Genomic DNA, 22,459 nt, shown 5'->3' on the forward strand with positions numbered 1-22,459 from the left:
CAGAGAAGGGCAGTGACTTTGTTAATTCTCTGACTCCTGTTTCTCTTTGTCTTCTGCCAAAGCTGTGAATGAAGCCACCTGTACCTGGAGTGGCCAGCTTCCTCCCCGGAACTACAAGAACCCCATCTACTCTTGCAAGGTGTTCCTAGGAGGTGTCCCTTGGGATATTACGGAAGGTGAGCTCTGAGACCTTCTGCTTCAAGTGTTGAAGGTGGGGCATGTCTTTCAGGAACAAGAAACTTGGACTTGAGGCCAAGAACTGAACCTCTGCCTGGGCACAGGGTATTACAGGAGCAACTGTGATGGGAAAGGTGCACTTCATACACTCCTACAGTGCTTCTATGTCTGTTGCATACAGTTGTCACCTGAGACCAAAGGTCAATTCTGAGTTGTCTGTCAAGGAGGATGAGCCCAAGAGAATACTAGTGGTCCTGTGCCTTCCTGGGGAGGATGGTGTCTCAGTTTCTGCCATTCTTTTCCATCTCTTTGCAGCTGGATTGGTTAACACCTTCCGTGTTTTTGGCTCTTTGAGTGTGGAGTGGCCTGGTAAGGATGGCAAGCACCCCCGGTGTCCTCCCAAAGGTAATATGCCTAAAGGTAATAAAGACATGGTAGGAGCTTTTTTTCCCTCCCTAGTATGTAATTGCACTGAGGGATGCTGGGGTGTCACAGCTGCATGATGATAACGAGGTTCGGGCACTCCACAGCACAGAACTTTCAGCTCTCGGCACTCCTTCTCAACCTCACACATCCTTCTGTTTCTTCTAAGTCAATGTTCCATCTGTCCAAACTCACACTGCAGTTGGAGATGCCTGTGAAACTGCCTTGTGCACTTCCCTCCAAACCTGAACCCCAGCCGTTCCTGACCTCTCAAAATGAGGCGTTTGAAAAGCTTTCCTTTACTTGCCTTTCCTTCCCAGTTACGTTGTTGCCTGACCTAATTCTGAGCTCCCTTTGGAGTTAGCAGGAATGAGGACCAAGCATCTGATTTCTCACTGGTCTGAAATGAGATCCCTTCCCTGTAGAAAGGAGCAGGTGCTATTTTCACTCTGCCCCATCTTCACTGAAAGTGTTCCGATGAACTGAACCAGTGGTCTAACTAGGCTTTTAAAGGAATACCTCCATCCCCTGGCCCCAGACCTGTCATTGCTCCTGCCCCCAGGAAAGCCAGGCTTGCTGACCTGAACATGCTTTGTGTTGTGGGATAAAGAGCTATGTGGTAATGATGGGATCCTCTGTCCTACTTTGCCAATCCCTTCCCTTACTAGGGTGGGAGATGGAGTGCTTCTCCCTCCGTTGGCCTGGTTGTCCAGCATAGCAAATGCTTCCATTCAACAAGACTTTCAGGAGTAGGACAAAAACGTGTCTCACCCATAAGGCATCTTTATCGGAAGAAACTCCCTGCCACAAAACCAAGGCTGAGGAGTAGCCACCTGAGGGATGTTAATGCAATTTCTCCTTCCATTGGGAATAGGGTATGTATATCTGGTCTTCGAACTAGAGAAGTCTGTCCGGGCCTTGCTTCAGGCTTGCTCTCATGACCCGCTGAGCCCAGATGGCCTGAGTGAATATTACTTCAAGATGTCCAGCCGGAGGATGCGCTGCAAGGAGGTGAGTTAGCACAGCGTCCTTTCTGGATCGGGTGATTGGCATATGAGGCAGTGGATTTCGTGGGGTGGGTGGATACACAGGCTGCAGACAAGTATCCCTACTGAGGCAAGAGGGCTGCTCTTCTTGCCCCACGGTGAATACAACAGAACACTCAGCTGCATTGTCCCCTCCCCGCACCTTTGGGCCGTAATGGTATGTATGTGCTTCTGCCCATGGAAATTAAACTGTCTCCCAGATCTCCTATTCTAGCCAGTGCTTCTGTCCCAAACCTCTTGTCTTAGAAATGAAATTGAAATTAGCAGCTTTCTCTGCTTGGACTTAACTGAAAAATCTCCAGTTGTTTCTCCCTAGTCCTGCTTCAGGCTGTGCCTTCTCACCTCCTAATCTGTGGTGGGTAGATCCCTCTTTAGCCCACATCTATCCATGGATGACTTCTTCACTGCCATTCAGGACTTTATTACTGTGTAGTTTCCTCCATCTGGTTCTCTCTCCTTAGGCCGTCTCTGGTATCAACCTTGTATACCCTCAGCATCGTGAGTCTCTAGCATAGAGCCATCCTGCCTGGGAGCCTCACTGCATATTCTTGGACCCTATCTCAGGCTTACTAAGTCAGTTTGGGTGGAGTTTAAGAATCTCCGCTTTAGGGCTTCCCTGGTGGCGCAGTGGTTGAGAGTCTGCCTGCCGATGCAGGGGACGCGGGTTCGTGCCCCGGGCCGGGAAGAACCCACATGCCGCGGAGCGGCTGGGCCCGTGAGCCATGGCCACTGAGCCTGTGTGTCCGGAGCCTGTGCTCTGCAACGGGAGAGGCCACAATAGTGAGAGGCCCGTGTACCACAAAAAAAAAAAGAAAAGAATCTCCACTTTAACCAAGTTCCCCAGTGGTGCTAGTGGGTGGTGTTTGAGAACCGCTTGTCAAAGGAAGTTTCGAACTCAGGAATCAGTGTTGTTTTTAAAAATTTGGTTCCAGAGTACATTACTTTTGTGATATTGGGTGAGATATTTAATATCATGAAACTTCATTTCCTCATCTATAAAATGGAAAATTGAAATGCCTCTTTTAGTAAAAAGATTAGCAGTTGCCAGGGGTTATGAGGGGTAGAGGGGATGAATAGGTGAAGCACAGAGGATTTTGAGGATGGTGAAGATACTCTCTGTGATACTGTAATGGTAGATACATGCCATTATACATTTGCCAAAAACCCATAGAGTTACAGTGGTAAAACAAACGCACATTACATGTGAACCCTAATGTAAACCATGGATTTTGGACAATACTGACGTGTCAGCATAGGTTTCCTGATTGCAGCAGGTGTGCTAGTCCTGTGAGGGGTGTTGAGAGTGGGGGAGGCTGTTCGTGTGTGGAGGCGGGGGGTTATACAGGAACCCCACATTTTCAGCTCAGTTTTGCTGTGAACTGGAAGCTGCTCTAGAAAGTAAAGTCTATTAAAATCTGTAGGGTAATGGAGAAAATGCCTGTTTTATTGAGATAGTCACATTGGATTTAAAATAAATGATGCATGTGACAAAGATGGCTCTTTGTTTTACAGTGTTTCCTGGTGTTAGTTCACATTTTGTCCTCTAGCTGCGCACGGTGCCCCACAGCTTCCCTGCCTTCTTTCTTGCTGTGTGGAGCTCATGTAGTTATCACAACTTATGATGCTCTGGGACTTAACAACGTGCTCCTTCTTCCCTGTCCCCTGCTTTCACAGTGAGAGGCTGCCATTGCAGCACCACAGGCCCTCACCCTCCTCAGTGCCCTGCAGACACCTTCCTGCTCCTAGTCCCTCCTCATCACCACACCGCACAGTGTTTGAATAGCTTTCTTTGATGCATGGACCGTAGGCAGCTCTGGTTCTCATCTCTCTCTGACCCTCTATTTCCTTTGTGTTTCCCCCTCCATACCAGAGTAGTAGGTATTTGATTCCCCCCTCTCTTCTTCCCCATATCAGACAAGTTACTCACTTGTGTGACTCTGCTCTTACCTTTAGACCCAGACTCACCTCTCTAGTCTCATGTCCTACTTGAGCCCCACCTTCCTGTGGGGCCTTTCTTTGGCATGTCCTATAATTATAAACTCTTAACGTTTAAGAAAGCTTGGAAAGCGTGGTGGCCGTTGGGATGTGGACCAAGATTGTGATACTTTCCCATGGTAATGGAAAAAGCAAGATGGCTTTTGCCTCTTCCAATGAAATTGGCTCCCCCTGGTAACTTCTCCCAGGCTCTCTCGTCTCAAGGTTATCTAGGTCTAGAACCCATCAGACCTGATTCTTGTTTTCCCACCATGCCCAGGCAGTCTGAATTCTGCAGATTGTCCTGTTGAAGAATCTTCTTGATCTTGGCCAGTTCTTTGCCCAGTACCACCAGCCTTCTCCAGGTCTTCATCAGCTGTCCTGTGAACTACTTTTCTGCCTCCTTGCTGGCTTATGCCTCAGATCTCTTCCTGCTTTGAGACCTTTTTTTTAAAAAAAAAAAAAAAAAAGATCTTCACTGATTAATCTTCCAAAAACACTTACTGATCATCTGTCAACTCACTTCATTCTGGAGCCTTCTGCCTGCTTATGCCAGATTTTGTTCTAGGCTCAGGATTTGGAAGCAGAGGACATGGTCAATTCCTGCCCTAGTGTCACTCTGCTCTGCAGAACCTCAGTGTTCTCCTGTGTGTGACTTTTCACAGTACCTCTCTCCAGTTACTCCCACTGCTCCTGTCACAAGCCCTCTAATGAGTACATTGGGCCAGTAACCATCTCATACAGATACCTTCAGCATCCCCACCCTCTGTCCTTCAAGCTCCTATCCTGTCGTTCTCTGTGAATCCTTCCTGTCCCAAGGACTCTAGACCATGCTGTCTGTTCATCAGTGTCCATGGTCCTTCATTGGAACCACATGGTTGAAGGTTGTAACAGTGCTAGGTTCCTGGGTATGACAGTTGGGGACTATTTTGCTTACTCTTCAGAATGGGTAGACTACTGCTCTACCATTTTTAAAAAAAACCATTTTGGACTCATGGACTCAGTAAAATTCAAGTCTAGTTGTGTTGGGGTGAGGGTGGCTTGCTGAGTACCTGTGTGCCTGGGACTGTATGGGGCTCAGCTTAGCATCTCCAGAGCATGTGCCTCTCCATACAAGAGCCTTTTTCTGGCTTCCTACCAGGGCTGATATACCTTTGGGTGGTTTTTAGGTACAAGTGATCCCCTGGGTCCTGGCCGACAGCAACTTTGTTCAGAGCCCATCTCAGAGACTTGACCCCAGCAGGACAGTATTTGTCGGTGCTCTGCACGGGATGCTCAATGCCGAGGCCCTGGCAGCCATTCTGAACGACCTATTTGGTGGTGTGGTGTATGCTGGGATTGACACAGATAAGCACAAGTATCCCATTGGTAAGTGTCCCACTTCTTTGTGGGAAAGCTGGGTGGCCCCTGGGATGTAGACCAAGATTGTGATACTTCCCTATGGGAGTGGAGGGGGAGACCTGACTCAGACCTGCAGATCAGCATATACCAGCAGTATAGCATCTTTTTCTAGATAAGCCACCAGTACTGACCCCTCTGTACCCATCCCTCTCCCACCACTTCCCTTGAAGGGGAGAAAAATTGATAGGAGCACTATAGGAGGTGAAAATGAAACAGGAACTTTGGTTAGAAGCTCAGAGTTCACAGCCAAACCAGTCTGAGACAGACAACAGGTAATATTTCATTAAAAGGCCAGGACTTTCCTGAACTTGCTTGGTTTCCTTTGTTAAGAGGCCTTGAAAAGCGGCCTTGTCTAGGGTCAGAGACCATGTGAGACTGAAGGAAGACTCTGGGTGACTCAGCCAACAGAGTATGTCATGGCCTATGCTGTCCTAGTGTAGGGGAGTCTGGGGGCCTAACCACTGGGTTTTGGTCCGCCCCACTGGGAAAAGATGGCAGTTTCCCAGTCGTGGTAGAATAATCTTAGTGGTGGGGTTTGGAGGTGGAACAGAGCCTCAACTTCCTGATCAGCACGTGGCTAATCCACCTGCCACATGCTTCGTCTGCCCACCCACACGGAATCGGGTCAGGAAGGAGCATCATGTGCCTTTCAGTGCCGCACCGCAGATTGAGAACAGGGACTTCAGAGGCTGCAGGGGCAGAGGCGGCACTTGGCAGGATGAGGCTGCTTCCGGCTCCCCTGCTAGGCTCTGGAGTACCTCCAGGCCAGGAGGGCCTTGACTGCTGGGCCTGCCTTCAGAGAGGTGTTCTATCTGCATCTTGCTGTCCACTCTGAACCCTTGTAACCGTGCCTGTGCATCTGCCTACATGGAGGAGTCTCTTCCCTCCCCCTTGTGGTCAGCAAGTCCTCCCCGCATTCCTGAGGGGGTTGTGCCGTCATGGTCTACAACTACACTGTCTGATACAGTGCCACCAGCTAAATGCGGCTGAGTGCTTAAAGTGTGCCTAATGCCACATGTTGAAATGATGATATTTTGGATATATTGGGGTAAAGAAAATAAATTAATTAAAATTAATTCCACTACATTTTTCTTCTTCATTCCACTACATTCATTAAATGCGGCTGCTAGAAAACTTAAAATTACATAAGTAGCCCACATTATGTTTCTATTGGACAGCACAGCACTGATCTAGGAACAGGGTTTCCTGAGTGTTGACAAGTGGTGTTTGGGAGAATTTGGCTGGAAGGTAAGTTTTCCTGTTTTTCCTAGGGTCTGGTCGCGTGACTTTCAATAACCAACGTAGTTACCTGAAAGCAGTCAGTGCTGCTTTTGTGGAGATCAAAACCACCAAGTTCACCAAGAAGGTGAGTGGGCTGGTCTGTACCCTCACTCTGGGCCATCTGAGAGGGGTCTGGGCCAGCCACTACCCAGGGCAGGCCTGAGACGGAAGCTGTCCCTGTGCTGGATATGCTCTGGGGAATGAGCCAAGCTTCCGAGGTCACACTTGAGGTGAGGTTTGGGTTTGGGAGGGGCCTGGTCTTGGTCGACTTGGGGGGATGGGAGCTTGGGACTGTTGAGCCTCCTCAACTTGTGGGATGCCTTCCTGTGCTGTGTTATTTGGCCAGCTTTGCGAGGCAGCCTGACTTCTATTCTCCAGCCTGACCTGCATTTTCTGATTGCTTATTTGTTGTTGGATGATAGAGTGCCATGGTCCGGTTTGCCGAGAAGACCAGGCAGTAGTGTGTGTGGTTGCACACACTTTGTAGAGCCAGCCTGGCAGCTTCTGCAGTTTGGGCACCTGCCATCAAGGATCTCTGTACTCTCTGCCTATAGTTCTCTCTGGGCCCCCCTTAAAACAGGAAACCCCCTGTATTCATATGGATGGCCCATAACATGCCCTTCTCTTCTGGCCCATTTGGCCTCCTGGTGAGAAGCAGCCACTTCATTATCCTGTTTTGCTTTGTGCAGGTTCAGATTGACCCCTACTTAGAAGATTCTCTGTGTCATATCTGCAGTTCTCAGCCTGGTCCTTTTTTCTGTAGAGATCAGGTGAGTCCCCTGGGCACTTGAGATGTTTATAAAATCCCCGCCTTCAATTAAAGATTGTCATGTCTCATTTCTCACATGGAATGTTGGAGTTCTCAGGTACCTCACGGTTGTCTTAAGAGCATAGAAGAGGCAGCAGTAATGTTTGCTGATGATCAGACCAGAGACACACTTGATCCAAAACTGTTGGGAAAGCTTGTTGAGTCTTGATACTTTGGCCTTCTCCTTGCCTGGGATGTTGGTTTTCAGTGTGGCACTGTTGGTAATGGTGGTTTTTGAGGATGATAGGAACCTGCTGGGCGTGGTCAGCAGTACCTGTGAGCCAGGCACTGTTGTTCTAAGGCTAAGGCCTTCTAGATTGATTTTCCCCTATGCATGGAAGCTTGCTTTATTTACTTCTAAACCTCTGGACTGTTTTGATATTTGTACCTGGTTTGTACCCAGTTGTCAGAAGCAGGCAGAAAGCAGTATGGCAGTTTTTGTTGAATGTTTCTGGGTGGTGGAGCACAGACCTGGATGTATTTGGGCAGTGCTTCTCATAGTCTAATGTATATACGCATCACCTAAAGATCTTGTGTAAATGCAGATTCTGATTCAGTGGGTTTGGAGTGTGGCCTGAGATGCCTTGTTTCTGACCAGTTTCCAAGTAGTGCCAGTGTTGCTGGCAACAAGACAAGTTTGGGACGTGTTTGAATACTAGCAGTGCATCCGTACTTAGTTATTTTTGCAGTGGTGCTGTCACTCAGGTTTGGAGTCTCTGGGTAGGCAGTAGTTAAACTGAGGCTGCAAAATGAGGATGTGAAGTAAGTTTGGGTTGCTGGGTAAAGCCTGAGAATAAGTGTATCTCTGAATAGCCCCTTCTAGCAGGCTTTTGTGTGTGTGTATCTTCCACAGATGATCCCCATTTTTAGATAATTGCTCAGAAGTTAGTGGCTTGCCCGGGCTTACACAGGCAGCGGGAATGTGGGCCTGGGATTGAGGTAGTGCCCAGTGACCTCTCCTCACTTAGTGTGACGAGGGAGCTGTGCTGCCCAGCATTAGGATCTGGAGTCACTGTCTTTAAATGTTCTCCCATGTTAGCAGGCGTGTGCTACAGCTGCTCCATAGGAGGTGGGAAGGGCAGGGGACTGGAAGAGCAGCTGTGGTGCTAAGAGGAGATGAGGGAAGCTGGCACAGTCTCTCTGCACAATAGGAGCCCAGCATGCTGGATTAAGTCTGGGCACCCATAGAAACAGGCAGTGGATTTGCCATGGTTTGGTCAGGCCTCTGTTGGGGATGAGAGGGATTCCCAGGACCATCTCTTCTAACCCCACAGAGGCCATCAGGAATCCCCCACTCGCTCTCGGGCAGAGCAGGCAGCTCATGCAGCTGCCCCCCTGGCTGGTGCTGACACAGGCCTGGCTTCCCTCTGTTTTTCTCCACTCCACCCAGGTGTGCTTCAAGTACTTCTGCCGGAGCTGCTGGCACTGGCGGCACAGCATGGAGGGACTGCGCCACCACAGCCCCCTGATGCGGAACCAGAAGAACCGAGATTCCAGCTAGAGGAGCTGGCCTTGCCCAGTGGCCTGTGGCGCCTGAGGCTGGCAGGTCAGGCAGTAGCCTGCACCACCCTGCCACTGGCCACCAGGGAGCTGGCTTCCCGAGGACAAGGGAAAATCGTAGTCACCTTTGCACTTGCTGAATCTGTCTTTGTTTCTGCACTAATTAATGCACAATGAGTTTTGTCGGGTTTTGTTTTCAGGGGGTGTGCCAGGGCAAGGACCCTCAGGCTCAACCCTCCAAGCGACTCTGTAGTTTTCCCAGATTTTAGTTCCTCATTTTGCCGATGAAAAGCAAAAAAGAACTACGTGTCCAGAAGGTGTTGACACGATGCCTACATCTAGGTTTATTTATTAAAAGCGCTTTTTTACATTCCTTGCAATACTGATGGTGATGATGTGCAGGTCTCATTGGTTTCATTCTTGCAGTTGCCATACAGTGCCTTTCCATTTATTTAACCCCCACCTGAACGGCATAAACTGAGTGTTCAGCTGGTGTTTTTTACTGTAAACAACAAGGAGACTTTGCTCTTCATTTAAACCAAAATCATATTTCATATTTTACGCTCGAGGGTTTTTACCGGTTCCTTTTTACACTCCTTAAAACAGTTTTTAAGTCGTTTGGAACAAGAGATTTTTTTTTCTTTCCTGGCAGCTTTTAACATTATAGCAAATTTGTGTCTGGGGACTGCTGGTCACTGTTTCTCACAGTTGCAAATCAAGGCATTTGCAACCAAGAAAAAAAATTTTTTTTGGATTTGAAACTGGACCGGGTAAACGGTGTTTGAGTGGCTGCTGTATATAGTTTTAAATGGTTTATTGCACCTTCTTAAGTTGCACTTACGTGGGGGGGGAGGGTTGATAGAAGTTTTTAATCACAAAGTCACAGGACTTTTTTCTTTTGTAATTGAGCTAAAAAGGGCTGCTTTTTGGTGGGGGCAGATGAAGGCTCACAGGAGCCCTTTCTCTCAGAGGGGACAAGTACCCTTCCCTTATTTCTTTCATTTGAGAAATGTTTGAAGCAACAGTTGCAGTTGACTGAAGTGCTACTGGAATTTGAAAACTTGACCTTTTCTTTTCTTTTCTTTTTTTTTTTAAAAAAAAAAACAAAAAACGACTTGCCCCTCTTTGGGAAGCTGTGTGCCAAAGAACCAGTGTCATAACCCCCCCTCCTCCCTCCTGCTGAGCTGACGTTGCATTGTTGCATATCCCAGCTACTCTGTGGGTTTTGTGAAGCTGTGTGTGAAGTCTCTACCTCATTGTAGTATATGCAGGCAAGACTGCACTCTCCTACAGATGTGTGGAGTAAGCTGTGGTGTAGTTTTTTTGGCACATAATAAACACGTTGCAGCAGAGTTCTGGTTTTGTCTCTGTGTCTGAGCTGTGGGAAAAAGGGGGCAGTGGGACACCAAGATTCCAGAGTAAAAACCCACATTTCCTTGGATCTTCTGTGATGAGATTCCAGCCCAGGTTGATAGTGGGGCCGTATGAGGACTTGCCCCTCGAAGTCCTTCTTGGTCACTTCCGTGGTCAAATGCACCTCGGAGGTGACTCTGTAGTAAGTGGGTACCTCTAGTCCAGGTATGTAAAAAGCCCTCACAAATAAACTTCTTGGGGCTCTTCTTCTCATAATCCTAGACTCAGCTTGGAGGAACTGGAGGCATAGCTCCCCAGAGATCGGCACGAGCCGCTTGTTCTCAGCTTCTCCTGTAAGACTCAGAGCTGATTCTTCTTCTTGGGAGGCTTCCTATCTCTTGGAGTCAGCTGTGCTGACCTAGCTCTTTACTGAGTGGGAGTAAATTTTTGCTGTTCTTCAGGACTGTCATCTGGACTCTTTCTCACAGTCGGGATCCCAGGATTTGTGAAAGGGTCTGCTGATGATTTTTTCAGGTAAGTGGTTCCTGGGCCCAGCTGCTGGAGTGATCTTTGGAAGATTCCATTTTAGTCTGCGGTGGAGGGAGCCCTGCACACTGAAGCATCCGTTCCGTGAGAGGTGCAAGAAGTCACTATCTTAGGGGGTGGGGAGTCCCTTCAGCCAAGAATGAGAGGCCTCATCTTTCCCTTAAGGCCTGACTGGCAGCAGCATAGTTTGAAGTGTGCTGGGAAAATAAGCTGCATCTCTCTTGAAGGAGAGTCTGACTCTCCCTTTTGGTGTCCTGGTCCGTCCTATCCTATCCTATCCTATTCAGAGAGTCATCTCTTCTCCCCTTTGGTCCCTCTTGTCCAGGTGCTACTTTCAGGGCAAGGGCTTCCTGTCCTTCAGCCTTCCATTCTCAGTCAGTTCAGAGACTGACTGGACTGTCCAAGGTGACCAGGAGTTGAGTTGGGGGATGAAGCACAGCTTGGTGCCCCTTAACTCATCCAAACTGGGCAGCCCAGTCTTTCTTTAAGTCAGGCGGGGGCCTGGAACCCACTTCAGCGAAGTTGGAGATAAGGAGCAGGGCACTCCCGAGGCTAATGAGGCCACCAGGGGTAGCCTGTGCTGGTGGCCTCAGAAGGACCTGGTTTGCGGTTGGGTACAGCAGGAACAGCCTTAAGACGGTGGTGGTTGGAGAGAGTGCCTCAACTGGGAGCGCTACAGGTGAACTGGGCCCTTCACTTAAACATTTGAGAACTTGTTTTGTGCTGGGCACTGTTCAAGGCAAAACAGCCATACTATCATGGAACTCATCCCTAGCTGAGAAAATTGAGACAAGTCACTGTGACGTGCTAAGAAATACTAGAGCAACTTTAAAAGGATAGCAATGCTAAAAAAAATGATAAAAGGATAGCAGTGTTACTTTGTATAAATTGGAGGGAAAGCTCCTCTGATAAGGTGATGTTTGAGCAAAGACTCGGAAGAAGTGAGATAATTCTTTCCCAGTTGTACCTGTGTCTCCACCAGGCTAGACACAAGTCTGTGACCCATGGATTGGGTGGGGATCCTGTGCACGGCGCCATCCCCTACTTCCTCACTTTTCCGCGCTCCCGCCTTCCCGATGGCTCTTAAGCCTTCATCCCTCTCCCCAGCATGTGTGGGAGAGATGCGCCGCCGTTCTTAGTCTAGGGCACTTAATGGGCGACCTAACCACTGAAGAAGGGTCTAGAGAAACCTGCGTAAGACCACCCGGGGCGGGGCGGGTCAGCCACTCGCCACGCCTACTGGATGGCGATTGGCCATACTTCCGTTCCATTCCGCCCCGCCCCGCTAGGGGTCGCTGTGCTGCGCTTACAGTCGGCTCAGCGAATCTCAGACTAGGCGGAAGCGGCTTTCTGGCCTGCGCTTTATAGGCCTCTCTTGTGCTTCCTGTTTCCTCTTTTACTAAGGACCCGCCGACATGGTAGGTGTTTTTGTTTCCAAGCTGGTATCCCCCACAATCGTGCTCCATCCGCCGCTTTGCGCGGCCCCCAGCCCGCGAGGAGGGGCGCAGTACCCTGTGAGGCCGGAGCCTCCGTGGGCCGCTGGCTTCCGCGTTGACCCCGCGCTCCAGCTCTGCCCGCCGGCCTTCTCCCCTCCTGGGCTCAGACCCAGCCCACGAACCCCGCTCCGGTCAGGGCGTGACACTGTGCTGTTCCCCGGAGGGGGTTCCTGAGTCGCGAGTGATCCTGTGTTCTCCACCTGCAGGGCCGCGTTCGCACCAAAACCGTGAAGAAGGCGGCCCGGGTCATCATTGAGAAGTACTACACGCGCCTGGGCAACGACTTCCACACCAACAAGCGTGTATGCGAGGAGATCGCCATCATTCCCAGCAAGAAGCTCCGCAACAAGATCGCAGGGTGAGTTCAGTCGGCGCTCGGCCTCCAGGGCCTGCTGGGAGACGGAGAGTCGTGTCCCCGCGGGTGGGTCGTGGGAGCTGGGTTAGCACTAGTCTCCCGCTGCTCCGAGAAGAGCGCTGGAGGTGTGCCTTTGCCGGTTTTCTTGGTGGGGTTGTTTTATGTTCGCGTTGTATTTGGCGGTTTGACTGGCGGTGGCGCTTGGACGAGGTTAGCCACAGTCGACCACTGGAAGACTAACGTTAAGTAAGGGCGTACGTGATTTAATGCTAACTTACGTAAATTGGAATTCGAAGTAACGAAAATGAAGGCTAGGAGGAGGGGTCGTGAAAGTTTGTTGGGAGTACTTAACAGCTTTGAAAGCGAATTTGAATAGAGAGGATGTGCGACACCAGAGGGACAGGCATGCCTAGGTAAGCGGAGCTGCGTGTGGAGGTTTTGTGTGTGTAGGAGGTTCGGAGTCAGGGCCCCCAAGGTGAATCCTGTCCCTTCTCACTGCGGGAAGAGAACTAAAATACACATCCAGACGTTCTGGGTACCAGTGGGAGTCAATGTGTGTTCTTGGGCATTTTGTTCTTTGTAGCTATGTCACACATCTGATGAAGCGGATTCAGAGAGGTCCAGTGAGAGGTATCTCCATCAAGCTGCAGGAGGAGGAGAGAGAGAGGAGAGATAATTACGTGCCTGAGGTAAACTTTCTGGGTCTTATTCTGGACCTCTTGTTCATCCTGAAAGGTAAAGCAGGTTCCTGAGAACCGTTTCAGGTACCTGGTTTTTCAAAGGTACCTCAGCTGAGTCTCCATATACCCCTTGACCAGCTGTAGGTGCCTATAATTTACCTGCCTGTATGTTAGCTTCTGTTCTGCCCTGTTGGGATCATGTAAGTCCATTCTGTTTTATACATGAGAGCCTTTTAATGATGTTTATTTGGTGACTTATGTCTTCTGGTTTGATTATTTGCCCTAGCATAGTATTTCTGAAGTATAAACCCAATCTTAAGGTTTTCTAAATACTGAATTCGAGGGATCCTATTGTATTCTCTCTATACCACCCATCCCCATCCCCCACCCCCTTTTTTTGTCCCTCATTTAAGAATCTTGGAGAGAAGGCAGGAAAGGTGAGAGATAACTCATTGCTATTTGGGGCCTGCCTTGTTCCTTCTAGGTCTCAGCCCTGGATCAGGAAATCATTGAAGTAGATCCTGACACTAAGGAAATGCTGAAGCTCTTGGTAAGTGTTTGCTGAATTCCTAAAGGAGGGCTTCCCTGGTCACCAACCATCAATCAGTAGCTTTCTACTATGGGTAATACCTCTAGGTAACACTTACTGAGTCTTTAAAATATATCAGGTAATCTCAACGTTTCTATATGGCGTTTCCCTTTTCCTGAGTATGTCCCATGAGGCACATCCTGTTGTTTACATTTTATAGATGATGAAATGGTAACTTCAAGGTTAGTAGGTGGCAGGGATGGGAATCCATCCACCCTTCCAACCACTAACCTAGACTGCTTCCAAAGTGGGCTTAGCTAGTTACTGAAGATTCAGTTTGCTCTCCACACGAGGATAACTCCCAAATCCAGTGGCTGTTCTCCCAGGACTTCCAGAACACCCCTTCTCTCAGTTCCTTCTGTTCTCTTCTCGATTTTGTGGCTGGCTTCTCACATTTACCCCCTTGGTTCCATCCCTAGTTCTCTTTTCAGTCTGCCTGCTTACTTCTGTGTCTGTATGCTAACCACTCAAATGAGCTGCGGTCTCATTTCCAGTTGCTAACTGGGCACTACTTGGGTAGTTCAGCTGTCTTCAGTACAATTTGATAAGTGTCTCTTCTGTGACATATCTTAGTACTTTAGCAGTTTGGTGAAAGCATGAGCTTCAAAGTCCAGGAGGCAGTTGGTGATTTAGAGCAACTTTATTTTTCCTTTTTATGATCATGAAATGTCTAAGATGTTCAAAAAGATAATGAATAGAGTGAACTCCCATATACTACCACCTAGTCTCAGAAAAACATAACCAGTACAGCTAAAGCCTGCTACAGATCATTTTCTCCTGAAATACTACTCTGGAATGCATCTTTTTAGTTTCAACTGTAAAATTGGTTTTTGAGGATAAAATGAGGAATTAAATTCTGGTTATATGGTGGGCCCTTGGGTTCTTTTTTTTTTTTTTTAACATCTTTATTGGAGTATAATTGCTACAGTGGTGTGTTAGTTTCTGCTTTATAACAAAGTGAATCAGCTATTCATATGCTCTTGGGTTCTTTGCACTTAGGTTGAGCCACCTTAAAGGCGGGCCCTGACCTTGTCCTACCACTACTCTACCCGGGCCCTTCACAAATGTTGATTGCATAAGTGATGCCTCCTACCTGAGGGCTGGTCTTGGAAACGAAGTGGCACTGTATATGCCTTAAGAGTAGTGATTCTCAAAGAGACAGATTTTGCACCCTTCAGGGAACATTTGGTAATATCTGGACACATTTTTGGTTGTCGCAGCTGGGGGATACTAGCAGACATTAGTGGATAGAGTCCAGGGATGCTGTTAAACGTCTTAAAGTGCACAGGATAGCTCCTCCGTGGCTGACTGTGGAGGATCCTTCAGATCGCAGGTAGACCCCCTACAGAGTTTATTGCTCTGGGGTGGGGAGGAGAAGGCTCTCTTGGTTTTCTGCAGGGTCCCACCAATCTGACCCCAAGGTTGTTGAGGCTGACAAAAGCATAGACTAACGGTGGTGCCGGGGCTCTGGATACAGATCTCACCAGTACAGCCACACTAAGCCCCTTTTTATTGTTCCAGGACTTTGGCAGTCTGTCCAACCTGCAGGTCACTCAGCCTACAGTTGGGATGAATTTCAAAACACCACGTGGAGCCGTTTGAATCTTTCTTCTGTGCTGTAATATTTTCAATAAACCTCGGACAACAACCGTGCCTGTGTCATCTGTGGGGTTGGGTGCCGGTGGAGCTAAGGGCAGGAATTCTTTCTCAAGGGAGAAGTATCCTGAAGAAGAGCAGTCTGCAGTGTGACGCATCTGTAAGTGGCCTGTGGGCAGCGCCCATACAGATTATGGATGTATTAGGAGGCCTGAGCCTGGACACCTGCATCACTGCTTTGGTTGCCAGCTCTACCCTTCTTGGTCCTTCCAGGCCCTGAGCACGCACTCTGGCTTCAGAGAAAAGTCAGGAGATTCCTTTCTCTCCTCACCCTGTATGCCCTGCTTGTTTGCGCTTCAGCCTCTTCTGAGTACATGCAGTTTGGGTTAATGAACCTGCCGGTCTTGAAAGGGTAACAGCTCCTCACGTGTGTGAGGGTTGGGCTTTCTGTGGGTGGGTGTTGGAGGCCAGTACCTGGAGCATAGGAGATTGAATGAGTGTGAATGGATGTGTGGGGGAGGATCAGTGAGACACAAGGGGATGTGTCAGTTCAAGGGAGGCCGAGCTCACTAGGTGGATCCCACTGGGTGGATCCCGGGTGGGTGGATCTGAGCTTGGGGGGCTGCTGAGGCTGTGGGTCCAACTCTGTTGTGGAGAGTGCTGGGTTGGGCTGGTCCCTGCTGAGCAGTGGGAGGACAGCTTGCAGCACAGGCTCCTCTGCTTGACTGTCCTGGGCTGAGCTGGGCCTGTTTGTGTATGTGTGCATGTCAAGATCTCTGCAAGGTAGTGGCAGGACCTAGGTCAGTCTGGCTCTCCATTGATCCTTGCACATCTGGTTCTGTCAGGCAGATATGTGCAACAAACATCCTAAAAATGTGTATTGTAGCAATACAAAAATTGTAACAATTTTGATACAATTTCAAACTTGAAAAGTTGCAAGAATATATAGCACAAAGAACTTTAAAATACTCAACCGACCTCAGCTCACATTTTGCCCCAATTGCTTTATATTCTGTCTCTATACACACTTTTTTTTCCTGATCCATTAGGATCAAGTTAGAGATGGGCCCTTTTGTTCCAAATATTTTATTGTCAGTTTGCTAAGAACAAGCATAACTGCAGATCAATGATCATAATCGGGAAATCTAACATTGATATCATACTGTTACCTAATCCGTAGTCCATTGTAAAATCTTGCCAATTTTCCCAATAATATCTTCCATAGTTTTCTTTCCTGGTTCAGAATCCATCCCAGAATTACTACATCTAGCTACATCTAGTTCTCATGTCCTTCAGCCTTCTCTCCATGTCTGTCTTTGAAAAGTATTGGCTGATTTTGTAGAATGTCCTTCAATTTGGGTTTGATGTTGGCTCACAATTGGATTTAATTGAGCTTTTTTCTGTAGGAATACAGATGGTCCCTGACTTAAATGGTTTGATTTAAGATTTTTTGACTTTAGGATGGTGTGAAAGTGATATATATTCAGTAGAAACTACTTCAAATACGGAATTTTGATCTTTTCCCAGGCTAGTGATACGTGGCAGGGCTCATGATTCTGGGCAGTGGCAGTGAGCCACAGCCCCATGTCAGCTATGTGATCTCAAAGGTAAACACCCAATACACTTAACTATTTTTTTGTACCCATACAAACATTGTTTCACTTTCAGTACAGTGTTCAATACGTGAGATACCCAGTACTTTATTATAAAATGGGCTTTGTGTTAGATGATTTTGCCTAACTGTAGGCTAATGTGTTAGGACATTAAAAATAGCCTCAGCTAAGCTATGATGTTCAGTAGGTTGTGTATTAAATGTATTTGTGACTTAGGGTATTTTCAATTTACGATGGGTTTATTGCAACATAACCCCATCATGAGCCAAGGAAGATGTGTACCACAGAAGCGATACTGTGTACTTGATGCATCATATTGGGAGGCACAGAATACTTGGTGAGTTTTAGTGATGTTTACTTTGAGCACTTGGATTAAGGGGCATCTGTCAGGTTTCTCCACTGTAAGTTGTAAGGAAGTATTTCAAAGCTAAATATCCTGTTCTTCAGCTTTTCACTCACTAGTTATAGCATCTATTAATATTTTATCTCCATTATTACCTTTATATTTATTAGTATTGTACAGTAAGGAAGAGCTTTCTCTTAAAACTTTGTCTTTCCATTTTTTGGTGTGGAGTCGGGCATTTTCAGCAAATACTCTTGCCTTCTAAATACAGCTCCGTATAAAGAAGCCTTTCCTCTTGGTTTTTGGTGTCAGTGATGAGGAAAGGGGTGGGCTTTCTGTATGGGGGAGAAATTAGAGCTGGGTTAAAATTACCAATGGGTAAGAAAATTAACAAAATGCCAAACCAGCAACAAGGCCGTTTGCTGTGATGTTTGCCACACTCGCCCACTAGGAGGCAGTGTCATTGCTATTCCACATCTGCGTGGCTCCTCTAGCTCTAAGCCCTGTGCTCTAGATAACTTAGATGAGGGATGGGAAGGGTTGGGGGAGGAGGAGGGAGCCGACTTGGGCATGAAGAAGCTGTTTATCCTCCATCAGAGTCGAGGAGCTTCTCTAGGCCTTAGTTCTTTCATCTGTAAAATAAGACCTGTGCTCATTAGAACTTCCTGTGGAGCTTGTTAAAAGCAGGTGGCCAGGCCCTGCCCCTGATTTGGGCCGTGATTTGTGCTTCAGGAGGTGGGTGGGGCCTGCGCGGGTGTTTTCACAGGTACTTGCTGGCAGTTCCAATCCCAGCTGGGTTTGGAAGCTGCCAGCCTAGCGACTAGCACTGGCTGGCCCTCGGTGCAGTCTCCCATGTTTGGGGTCAGATAATGCTCTTCGCATAAAATAGACAAGAGAGTCTTCTGCCTTCTGTGTCACAGACTCTGCTTCAAGATTTGAAAGTGCCCCAGGAAAGTTTTGGAGGTAATTATCTTTTTTTTTTTCTATATTGCCCTTAGTTGTGTTAAAGTATAATTTTCAACAAAGTGAAATGGCTCTCATACAGATGGATATAAAATGAACACATGTTAAGCATTTTTAAAAACTCAGAACTGAGATGTTACAGTCAGTTCAAAGGAGAAGTCAAGGACAAATTTGGAGTAAAAGAACGTTGAAATGAATTTATAAATGGACACAAGACTGCTTCCACAGGAGGGAAGTCAGCTGAACCTCTACCCAACAGAATTTATTTATTTGCATTTGTCTGTGGATAAGAATTATTTGTATTATCATGTATCTACAACTTACAGAGTTGTAAAATAGCTCCAAGGCAGTGAAAGGTGCAGAGCCTCTCTGTAGAATCCAAATCAAAACCCAGGTTGTTGCTCTTAACAGTTGAAGCACAAATTTTTCCCTCTATCTGTAAATTCATATTCTCTGTATTGCCTATGTTGTTAATATTTTTAACTTTATTAGTATTTAATTAATTATAGTTTTTCTCTCATAATTAGGAAAACTCCCTGTTATTATGTGTCATTTTAAATGTTTGTCTTCTTTTCTAAATTAAACTTGTCAGATGTTTGATTATTTTACCCATAGTTTCAGAGAACTAGCACTTGGAGGTGTAACTTTCTTTTTACTTTACTTGAGGTTGCCGCTTTTCCTCATTAGATACTGGAAAAAAACAACCGGATTCAATTGTGAGGAATGTGAGTAAAGCTCATTTTCTCTTTTTCAACTGCAGGGGTCAGCAAACTATGCACAGCTGCCTGTTTGTGGGTAAGCCATGAACTAAGAATGGTTTTCACATTTCTAAATGCTTTAAAACAATAGCAACAACAAGAGGAGAATACTGTGGCCTGTGGAAACTACGAAATTCAGTGTCTACATACAGAGTTTCATTGGGGTGCAGCCACATTCATTTGTTTACAAATTGTAGATGGCTGTTTTCCTGATGCACTGGCTGAATTAAATAGTTGCCACAGAGACAGTACACAGCAGTGTTATCACTTTGCACTACAGATTGCAGTTATACATTTATAACTCAATCGTGTTTTGAGGGCCATACCTATCACCATATCGTGACATTTAATTTTTAAAAAATTATTAGTGCATACTTAACGTTAAAGAAAAAAGAGAACCCCCTCCGCCCGACCCCGTCTCGGAACGCACAGGGCAACGGTGGCCGGGGCGGGGGTGCGAGTGTGCCCTGGGCCCGGGCCCCCCAGGAGCCATAATCCTGGAGGGATCCGCTCCCAGGAGTCATGTCCCTGTGCCCCGGCCCCCGGGAGACATAATCCCTGTGCCCCGGCCGGGCCCCTAGGAACCGAGTCCACAAGCCCCCGGGGGCCGGCGTGGCAGGCGCTGGCCTCTCTCCGGGAGGGGGAGGGAGGGCGCTGCAAGCCCCTACCGCAGGGGGCGGCCGGGGAGTGCGGGGGGCGCGGGGGACAGGAGCTCAGTGGACAGAGAGGCCTGGGCGCCGCCGGTCCGTGTTGCTGTTTACGCTGCCGGCGTGCAGTGCCCCCTGCCCACCCGCCCGCCCGCTGCTCCCCCGCCCGCTCCAACATGCCCTCAGTGCGCCCCGGGTGCTAGACCGCGCGGCCGCCATGGGGAATGGGATGAACAAGATCCTGCCTGGCCTGTATATCGGCAACTTCAAAGATGCCAGAGATGCAGAGCAATTGAGCAAGAACAAGGTGACACATATTCTGTCTGTGCACGACAGCGCCAGGCCAACATTGGAGGGGGTTAAATACCTGTGCATTCCAGCAGCGGATTCACCATCTCAAAACCTGACAAGACATTTCAAAGAAAGTATTAAATTCATCCACGAGTGCCGCCTGCAAGGTGAGGGCTGCCTTGTTCACTGCCTGGCCGGCGTCTCCAGGAGCGTGACTCTGGTGGTTGCATACATCATGACGGTCACCGACTTCGACTGGGAAGATTCCCTGTGCACTGTGCGTATGGGGAGGTCCTGTGCAAACCCCAACCTGGGCTTCCAGAGGCAGCTCCAGGAGTTTGAGGAGCACCAGGTCCATCAGTTCTGCCAGTGGCTGAAGGAGTACGGAGAGAGCCCTTTGCGGGATGCGAAAAAAGCCGGAGGCATTCTGGCCACCCCAGGGATTCTGAAGTACTGGGCCTCAGAAGACTGTAATGTACCTGAAATATTGCAAAGCCAGAGTTTACGTGCTGCCTAGAAAAAAAGCAGCCAGAGTTTAGGTGCTGCCCAGAAGAAAAGCAACCAGAGTTCATTTTTCAGTGTCCAGAAGTAATTTGTGAACTCGCCTGTTTTCATTTTAAACAATACATATGCAATTGTGTCATCAAAAAAAAAAAAGAAAAACTGCTTTAAATGTTATGTTTTTAAGGTATGAGTAGCCCATTCATTTGGTAGGCAAGGGAAGCTGTTTACCAATGGTGAGTTAATTTCTCTGGAAAAAACGTGTGCAGAGTAAGTAAACTTATTTAAAACTATTAGCCTTTGGGTGAGAATGGTTGCTTAAAGGGGTGAGAATGGTTGCTTAAAGAGTTGAGAACATTGGGAGCAATATCAGTAGTCAATTCAAAACAAGGCAAATGATTTTGAATGGTTTTCCTTGGTTCTTGATGAGTCCAAAAATGTTACCAATACTGTTCAGCTGTTTATGCAAGAGTCAGTGCCAAATTTGAAGAGTCTAAAGAACTAGCCTCTAGAATAATCTGCATAGAACAACTACAGGTGAGAATACTTTTAAAGATGAGAAATCACTGATTCAGTATAACCTGAAGTGGGAATTGGCTGAGCTAATGTTACAGCTGATTTTGATAGAAATACGTGCAGAGCAGAAAGGGCTTATTTGGACAGACTTCAAAGCTTGCAGAAATGTAAAGTGTTTAAAACCTGTGCTATTCATTATGTTACTCATTAATACGTATTCTGTAGAAAATATCTAAATCTGTCAATTATTGAACCAGTACTGTTAGCAGTGAATTTTACTCACTCTCATAGAGTTAACCATCATCATCAGTTCTATGAATTTTGGTAGTTGTATTTAACTGTGGTAAAGTTTTTTTAACATATAATATTTGTTATTTTAACCATTCATAATTGTACAATTAGAGGCAATAAATATGTTTACAGTGTTATGGTAACCATCATCACTATGTCTAAAACTTTTTCTTCATCCCCAACAAAAACCGTGTACTCGGTAAACAATAACTCCCTATTCCCCATATCACATTTTGTTTATCCATTCATATTTTGGTGGACATTTTGGTTGCTTCTGCTTTTTGGTTGTTGTGCAGAATGCTGCTATGAACATGGGTGTACAAATATCTGTTTAAATCCCTTCTTTCAGTTATTTTGAGTATATACCAAGAACTGGGATTGCTAGTTCATGTGGTAAACCTATGTTTAATTTTTTGGGGAAATTGCATACTATTTTCCACAGCAACTGCACTATTTTACATTCCTACCAGCAGTGTACAAGTTTCTCCACGTCCTTGCCAAAACTTGTTACTTTCTGGGGATTTTTTTGGTTTTGATTTTGTTTTTTTGATAATAGCCATCCTCGTGAGTGTGAAGTGGTATCTCATTGTAGTTTTGATTTGCATTTCCATAACGATTAGTGATGTTGAGCATCTTTTTAGGTGTTTATTGGCCATATGTATATCTTCTATGAAGAAATGTCTGTTCAAGTTCTTTGTCAGTTTTTAAATTGGGTATTACTGAGTTGTAGGAGTTCTTTGTATATTCTGGTTATTAATTCTTTATCAGATATGATTTGCAAATATTTTCCCTCATTCTGAGGGTTGTCTTTTCTCTCTGTTGATAATGTCCTTTGATACACAGAAGTTTTAACTTTTGACGGAGTTCAATGTGTTATTTTTCTTTTATTGCTTATGCTTTTGGTGTCATATCTAAGAATCCTTTGCCAAATCCACAGGCATGAAGAATTACTCCTATGTTTTCTTTCAAGAATTTTATGGTTTTAGCCCTTATATTTAATCCTTTGATACATTTTGTGTTAATTTTTGTATATGGTATGAGGTAGGGGTCCAACTTCATTCTCTTGCATATGGAAGTCCTGTTGTCCCAGCATCATCTGTTAAAGAGACTATTCCTTTCCCATTGATTGGACTTGAGACCCTTGTCAAAAATCAGCCATAAATGTATGGGTTTGTTTCTGAACTCTCAATTCTATTCCATTGGTCTATAAGTCTGTCCTTCTGTCAGTCCACAGCGTTTTGTTTACTGTAGCTTTGTAGTGAGCTACGAAGTGTGAGTCCTCCCACTTTGTTCTTTTTTAAGATTTTTTTT

At 46.7% G+C, this 22,459-nt stretch overlaps 3 protein-coding genes across 7 annotated transcripts in view; all 3 read left to right on the forward strand.

Moving 5' to 3' along the window:
- The window catches only part of CPEB1 (cytoplasmic polyadenylation element binding protein 1), a gene marked incomplete at its 3' end in the record, with an annotated part of 98,607 nt that extends 89,996 nt beyond the window's left edge, over positions 1 to 8,611 (forward strand). For 2 of the 5 annotated variants that reach the window (XM_079701379.1, XM_079701381.1), the window contains 7 exons: positions 63 to 176; positions 493 to 597; positions 1,475 to 1,611; positions 4,790 to 4,988; positions 6,293 to 6,387; positions 6,992 to 7,072; positions 8,501 to 8,611. In XM_079701379.1, coding sequence (XP_079557505.1) covers positions 63 to 176; positions 493 to 597; positions 1,475 to 1,611; positions 4,790 to 4,988; positions 6,293 to 6,387; positions 6,992 to 7,072; positions 8,501 to 8,611 — 842 coding nt within the window. The remainder of the gene's footprint in view (positions 1 to 62; positions 177 to 492; positions 598 to 1,474; positions 1,612 to 4,789; positions 4,989 to 6,292; positions 6,388 to 6,991; positions 7,073 to 8,500) is intronic. The other 3 variants (XM_079701380.1, XM_079701382.1, XM_079701383.1) reach the window with 2 other exon arrangements.
- Positions 8,612 to 11,851: 3,240 nt separating this feature from the next.
- Positions 11,852 to 15,277, forward strand: RPS17 (ribosomal protein S17). Its single transcript, XM_079700594.1, has 5 exons — positions 11,852 to 11,927; positions 12,212 to 12,363; positions 12,944 to 13,049; positions 13,525 to 13,590; positions 15,151 to 15,277. The coding sequence occupies exons 1-5, from the start codon at positions 11,925 to 11,927 to the stop codon at positions 15,229 to 15,231; spliced, it is 408 nt and encodes a 135-aa protein (XP_079556720.1). The 5' UTR covers positions 11,852 to 11,924; the 3' UTR covers positions 15,232 to 15,277.
- A 4,489-nt stretch (positions 15,278 to 19,766) lies between these two features.
- On the forward strand, positions 19,767 to 20,357 carry LOC307049491 (dual specificity protein phosphatase 22-like; the record flags this gene model as incomplete). The annotated part of the gene is made up of 1 exon (XM_079699065.1): positions 19,767 to 20,357. One exon carries the CDS (start codon positions 19,767 to 19,769, stop codon positions 20,355 to 20,357), a length of 591 nt encoding a protein of 196 aa, XP_079555191.1.
- Between the last annotated feature and the right edge of the window lie 2,102 nt (positions 20,358 to 22,459).

The sequence above is a fragment of the Hyperoodon ampullatus genome (genome assembly GCF_949752795.1).
Source record: "Hyperoodon ampullatus genome assembly, chromosome: 3".
Taxonomy (NCBI): Eukaryota; Metazoa; Chordata; class Mammalia; order Artiodactyla; family Ziphiidae; genus Hyperoodon; species Hyperoodon ampullatus.